Here is a 6,771-nt window from a genome sequence, read left to right on the forward strand (position 1 = left end):
TATCAAACTTTGGAGACAAAAGCCAGAAACCAAAAGGGTGGGGATGAGTTTTCAAATTTTCCTTTGAAGGGCAGTTTTGGTTTCGATTTGATTGAGGGGGAGGAGAAATGTAGCTTGTCAATCTAAATGGTTAAGTAGAGGGTAGGTTGCAGTTTGGTATATGGTAGTGAGATTCTGATGTTGAAGAACAACTAATCACTTGATGAGAAAGAGAGGCCTAACAGAAAAACTTTCCAATTATCGAAAAGAGCAGCAAGGGAAAGCAATTGAAAAAGGGAAAAAAAGGGTTAAGCTTTGTGATCTAAATGGTAATGCAGCAACCCATGTGATCCCTACTTTCTACTATGCAGATCTTTACACGCAAAACCCTAACCCCTTTAGCATCCCCAAGTTTCATTCACCCCAGCTACTAAGTTACTAAAATACCTTCTTTTCCAACTAAATTGTATAGAAAGGATGTAGCACTAGGCTATTAGTACTAGACATGATAAGGCTACTTTTGGCAATATATTTATAAAAAGAGTTACCCGCTTGCAGCCTAATAAACTCTCACGACTTTAAAACATATTTACATAGTAAAAAGAACTCTACTAAATACAATGACTACCAATGCAAACACAACATCCTTATTCTATCCCACATGATTACATGACCACTCAGATAGACAAACATTTCTTATGAGGTCAAGCAGAAAAAGTGTCACATCGGAGTTTGGGATTGGTTCTGGTATCATTTTATAATGACCCATTTCCTCTAATATGGATGTCGTTCATTAGATTTAATCAGAAAAATAGACCTACTTGGTTTTGGTCATTGAAGATGTGTGGTGTCTCCCACACCAGATCCATTCTAAGTTTACGGACAAACTTGGCTTCCAGATTGCCTAGATACCTCGTCACACATGTCTGCCACTTGACCACATTCTCATTGAACCTTATAAACAAAAATGTAAAATCTACCAGTTGGTGGGTGATGGGAGTGCTTTCCTTCTTAATTATATGTATCATTCTCTCTTGCTTGGCTTCATCAGCCCTCCTCTCTTCTCTCTATAAATCTGCCGACCCTGCCCAGTTGTTATTCCCCCCCTTTCTCTTCTTCTCAGCCTTGGAGATTGAAAACAACTCCAAAAGAAATAGTTAAGTAATAGGTACCCAGAACAGTTAGTGATGTTGCATGTGCTCTGGAATCAGTGTGGTTGCTTTATATGATAAAAACTGCACAACCCACCGCCCATTACAATCCGACTTCTATGTATAAAAGCTGCCTCCTCTCTTTTCTCAGGCCTCTCCCTCATTTTTCACTGAATCCTTCTCAGTTTGAGAGAATAATCAATGGGTGAAGAAGCTAAGGTGAAATGGGGCTTTAGGATTATTTTTCTGTTTCTTGAGTACTTCATTCTTTTCAGTGGATCTTATTTTTTTATGTATGATTCAGTCCTGCATTGATTTCTTTTATTGATAATGTTATCTGGGCAGGAACAAGCTCCAGCTGAAGTTAAACCAGAGGCAGAGGAGAAGAAGGAGGAAAAAGCAGAGGAGAAGAAAGAAGAAAAACCAGAAGAGCAGAAGGAGGAACCTAAGCCACCATTACCATTTGTCTTGTTTGTAGATTTGCATTGTGTGGGATGTGCCAAGAAGATAGAGAGGTCCCTCATGAAAATAAGAGCTCTCTCTCTCTCTCTCTCTCTCTTTCTTCCTGTCCACGTGAATATAGCTCACTCACAGCTCTCTCACAGCTCTCTCATTACCTGATTCTTTGTCATTGTTGTCATCATTTACAGGAGTCAAGGAGGTTATGATTGATATGGCTCAAAACCAGGTGACTATAAAGGGAATAGTTGAACCACAAGCTGTGTGCAATAGGATAATGAAGAAAACCAAGAGAAGAGCTAAAGTCTTATCCCCTCTGCCTGAAGCTGAGGGAGAACCCATGCCAGAAGTTGTTAGTTCACAGGTTTCATGCAGCAACTACTTTGAAAAATAAAATAAAATAAAATAAATTCTCCTGCTGATTTGATGGCATTTTCCATTTTCTCCAGGTTAGTGGATTAACAACTGTGGAACTCAATGTGAACATGCACTGTGAGGCCTGTGCTGCCCAACTCCCAATTGCAACAGCCAAAACAGATCAAGATTAATATACATAAACCCCAATTCTTTATCGCAACACTCATCAGATCAATATTAATCCACACAAATCCAGAACAGTCTCAAATCCAAGCAATTCGATTCCCAAATGCAACACCCACAACAACAGGATTCTCTAACATAATTGAAGAAGAATCAAATCGAACACAAAGAATTCAATCCAATTGCAACAGCTAAAACAGAAAGACTAGGTAAAATAAATCACCAACAATCATACCTCACGCAAACATTCTATAATCTCAAAGCAAAAACTCACAAGAGTAAGCCTAGGCCTCCGAACGCCGATCCTCATTTCTGACCGCAACTGATCGAGTCAGTCCCGCTCTCCAAATCTCCTTAACAAACTTTCCTACCCGAACTTCAACGATGTCCCAGACTTAATTCCGTCAAGAAACGACCACTCCTGCTCTATCACGCCGATTTTGTTCTGCATGATCATCAGAACAACTATAAACAAAGCATGAAAAATTAAAAAAAAAAACACGTCAAGAATCTCACATAGAGCGCCTCGGTGAGCTCGGGCCCCCAGAATCCCCTGCGGCCGGGCATTGCGTTGATGGCCGGGACGAACGCGAGGGTTTGTCCTGACGGGCAGAGGGCCGCCGTTGGGTGGGATCCCTAGATCAGGAGGGTCGTCAGCCGGAGGAAACATCTCTTATCACAGCTTGAGTTTGGAAACGATACGGTGGCAGGGCTTTTCCTTGGAAATGACGTGAGATTTTCTAGGTAAAATGCGAGAAACAGATACGAAACAAAGCAGTAAAAATAAAAGAACCCGTCAAGAATCCCACGTAGAGAGCCTCGGTGAGCTCGGACCCCCCGAATCCCCTGCGGCTGGGCATTGCGTCGATGGCCAGAACAAACGCGAGGGTTAGCTTTAGAGTTAGGGTTTCTCCTGACGGGCAGAGGGCCGCGGTTGGGTGGGATCCCTAGATCGGGAGGGTCGTCAGCCGGAGGAAACATCTCTTATCACAGCTTGAGGTTGGAAACCATACGGTGGTAGGGCTTTTTCTTGGAAACGACGTGAGATTTTCTCGGGAAAATGCGAGAAACTGATAGGAAAGCATGGAGTGAGGCTGTCTCTCAAATCTCGTTTATATGCGACTCGCTTTCCAGTTTTCTTGAGCGTTTCTTGGAGGTTGTGCTGAATAGAGCCTACCTGCATGAGAGCTAAGCTAACTTCACTTCTGAGTTCTGACAATAAATTTACATTTTTACCCTGGACAATTACCATAAAGGCACAATGGCCAAAAAGTTCCTAAATTTGCATTAAAATCAGACACGTTTGTGAGCCAAAATCATCCAATGTTTTAAAAAAATCATATACCATAAACAGGTGAGAAGACTATCATTTTAATACGCATAGGTGATCATTTATTATTATTTATATTATAGCTAATAATTATGACAAAATTAGTTAGTACTATGAAATTTTAGTATAATTTTTATTTTTTTGGTTTTTTTATACAATTGTGATAAATTTTCAAAACTTGAAGAAAGAAAAAAAAATGAAATTAACAAATAAATAGGATAAAAAACGATATTTGATGAAATTTTAAATTAATTGTGGTTAAGGATATTTAACTCAATCTCGAGAGAGGTGAGTGAAATTCAATTTATAAAGTAAATTTACTTTTTAGTTTTATTTAAAATTTATAACATTATTTTTATCTAAATTTTTTGTGGTATTTGAAATGCAATTATTTTTTATGTTGTAAAAATTAAATTTTCAGTTTAATTTTAAAAAATCTATTACTATATATAAGATTTTATTTTTATTTTTTTGAAATTTGATGATATAATACATAGATGTTTTTATGGGAAATTTGAGTGGGGACATTACTAGATCTACCCTACCCTATCTAACTATATATAATTTGGCTTTTTATTTTTTTATTTTTTGGAATTTGATGGGATAAATCCTAGGTATGTTTGTTTTGAAATCTTTTCAAAATTATTGACTAAATTACTTGGGTTTTAGGTATAAAAAGGATTTGAAAATCTTATATAGGTGTGTTAAATATAAAATTATAAGAAAATCTATACATGTCATTATTTCCTCTTGTTCAAAAACTTTAAAAATTATGATCAAGTTTGAAAAATCTTGAACGTTTATTTAGAAAGAAAAAACAAATATCAATAAGTAACTAAGTTATCAAACCTCCATATGGTTTTAAGGTGATTTATTAAGGAGCATAGGGAAGTGTTGCATCATGGATATGATAAATACGTATAGGTGTTGGTCATTATAAAAATTGCAAGAAGAATTCAAGTAAAAAAAAATATTAAGTATTATTATTTTAAGGTTGAATGTGTTTTTTAATAACATCGTTAAACTAACTCTAAATCTCAATAATCAACCAAAATAATAATTGACTCAAATATAATAAGACCAAAAGTTTTAAATTTAAGATATTCCAATTAGGTATAGAAAACATGACAACTACCTATTCGCAGTTCCTCGATAAAAAATATAGGTGATATATTAACATATTAAGTTATCATTTGCTAACCTCCATTATCACCCCGATTAAAGATTCTCCATATAAAATGGAATTTGTAGAAAATTTCTAAAATTAAACTCAATTTTGACTTATATGACTAATTCTTTGGATTGAAGAGATTGTTTCGTATTCTTACCAATTTGTAGTTTGTTTGCATTAGATATGAGGAGTTTTATAAGAAAATATGCAATGTTAAAGCATCAAAAGGCTAGAACTTGAAACTAGCTTAAGATGCTATAGCAAAAAAATCAATGATATTGGTAGAATTATTGGTTCAAATATCACATATGGGGAAAATGAAAAAATGGATGGGAAGTTAGTACACCTAGTTTTTTTTTTTACTGAAAATATGGAAGAAAAAAAATCAAGTCTTTTATTTTTTTTTTTAAAAAAGGAAAATTTAGGGATCGCAAAAGATCTAACTACCAATATAACATATCACCAAATATTTATCATTTATTAGTGATTTTTTGAAAAAAAATTTGAAAAAAAAAAAACCAACATTATCCTTTATTTTAAATTTTTAAGACTTATGAAAAAAATTGTTTAGTCCTTTCTCTTAGGGTTTGGTTCTTGCAAAGTAATACTTAAGTTATATAACAACGACATGAATATTCTTTATTCCCCTGCATAAGGTTCATCAGTTTCTCGAGGAAACTTCATTCTTCAGTGACATGCAATAATTGTTTTTAAAAGATAGCTACTGTAAACATAGAATCAATATGAAAGTTTATATACATGTCACTTATAATTAGTTGTCATATGCTCTAACCATCCATTCGTTAGTGCATGCATGGTGCCTATTCTTGGTCTTCACATTTTATAGGCATGGAGATGATACTACATTTGGCTTGTGGTTGTTGCATGGTTTTGGAAATTATGGATACGCATGTTTGAGGCTTTTTGGTTTTGTATGTCGTGGAAGATACAATTCCACCAATGGATTATGACTGTCATTTAATGCATTGCGGCCAATATGTCATGGCAGGAGAGATTACAAAAATACATGACGAGGTAAATCTATGTTATCTGCTAATAAAAATAACACCTTCTTTGTTTTGGTGGGATTTTTGAAGTAAAAGAAATGTTTTTGACTCACTAACCTTCTACATTTCATACAATGTGTCCAAGTTGGGGAATGACCCTATAAAGCTGACCTTGGTAAGCATAATGATCTTTTTCTTGTATGATCCAGTCTATAAACATTTGGTATGTCTTTCTTGAAACAAAAAAAAATCATCAACAGTTGAAATCTTTTAATTTTCCAATCACTACAAAACTTTAAAACCTTAAAGTTCTTTCATTAGGAATTGGATTTGTTCCATTAAGCATCAGTTCTTTCATTAAGCATTAGTTCTTTCATTAGGAATTGGGTCTGGCTTTTATAGTAGATATAAAAGAGCTTTAGCTTTTTAAAACATAGACATAAAAATAAAAGGAAAAATAAAAAGTAAAACAAACCGAGTAAATTGCATAGGCCTATGTGGCAATTTTTTCAAACATGAACTAACTAGGCCAAGTATCTTGAACATATCAATTATTAATTATAATCAAAAGTTTTGAGCTTAGAATTTACGAAATCCAGAAGTGTTTAAGTTGAGGAAGGTGCTACTTTTAATGGTGCATATGGATTCATTTGGTCAGAATGGTAGGTAATTATGTTCATTAGTAGTGTGTTTGACATTAATATATCCATTGGATTGTTCTTATGAGATCCTTAATTTTCTAATTTAGATGATCAAGCCTCTTAACCAGCCTATGGTAGAATTCCACTCTTGATTGAAGGAAAGGAAAATTATTGGGTTGAAGAAAATCCATTAGAGTTTCAATTTGAAAATGTACTTGAAGATTTGGTCTCTAAAGGGTAGAGTATTTTCTATGATAATGACTTCTCATACTTCTACATGTTTTTTCTTGGCTAAATTTTAGTTCGTGCATGTGTATTAGGCCTACAAATATATCTGCTAAACAATTCTCAGTACAATATTTGAAAGTTTTGATATTCAATCTAGTTGCATAGAAACTCTTTTTTAGGTTCAAACTGGGGAATTCTCAATTCAAGTTTTTTAATTCATAGAGTTTTTTTTTTCTACCAAATTTCTTTTGTGCGGGCATATATA

At 34.5% G+C, this 6,771-nt stretch overlaps 1 protein-coding gene and 1 long non-coding RNA gene across 3 annotated transcripts; one reads left to right on the forward strand and one right to left on the reverse strand.

Annotated features, from left to right (window-relative positions):
• The first annotated feature begins 944 nt into the window (after positions 1-944).
• Positions 945-2,105, forward strand: LOC100854378 (heavy metal-associated isoprenylated plant protein 9). 2 transcript variants are annotated; one of them, XR_009466828.1, is made up of 3 exons: positions 945-1,349; positions 1,476-1,953; positions 2,039-2,105. XR_009466828.1 is itself a non-coding variant. In XM_059740394.1 (2 exons), exons 1-2 carry the CDS (start codon positions 1,332-1,334, stop codon positions 1,749-1,751), a joined length of 294 nt encoding a protein of 97 aa, XP_059596377.1. In that variant the 5' UTR covers positions 948-1,331; the 3' UTR covers positions 1,752-1,930. The 2 variants fall into 2 exon arrangements, 1 of the variants encoding a protein (XP_059596377.1); XM_059740394.1 differs by lacking the exon at positions 2,039-2,105 and having other exon boundaries at positions 948-1,349; positions 1,476-1,930.
• Positions 2,106-2,206: 101 nt separating this feature from the next.
• On the reverse strand, positions 2,207-3,431 carry LOC109122017 (uncharacterized). The gene is made up of 2 exons (XR_002029405.2): positions 2,646-3,431; positions 2,207-2,574 (listed from the first exon to the last, which is right to left on the reverse strand). It is a non-coding gene; the product is annotated as an uncharacterized LOC109122017 (long non-coding RNA).
• Positions 3,432-6,771: the final 3,340 nt, after the last annotated feature.

The sequence above is a fragment of the Vitis vinifera genome, chromosome 10, assembly GCF_030704535.1.
Source record: "Vitis vinifera cultivar Pinot Noir 40024 chromosome 10, ASM3070453v1".
In the NCBI taxonomy this organism is placed as follows: Eukaryota; Viridiplantae; Streptophyta; class Magnoliopsida; order Vitales; family Vitaceae; genus Vitis; species Vitis vinifera.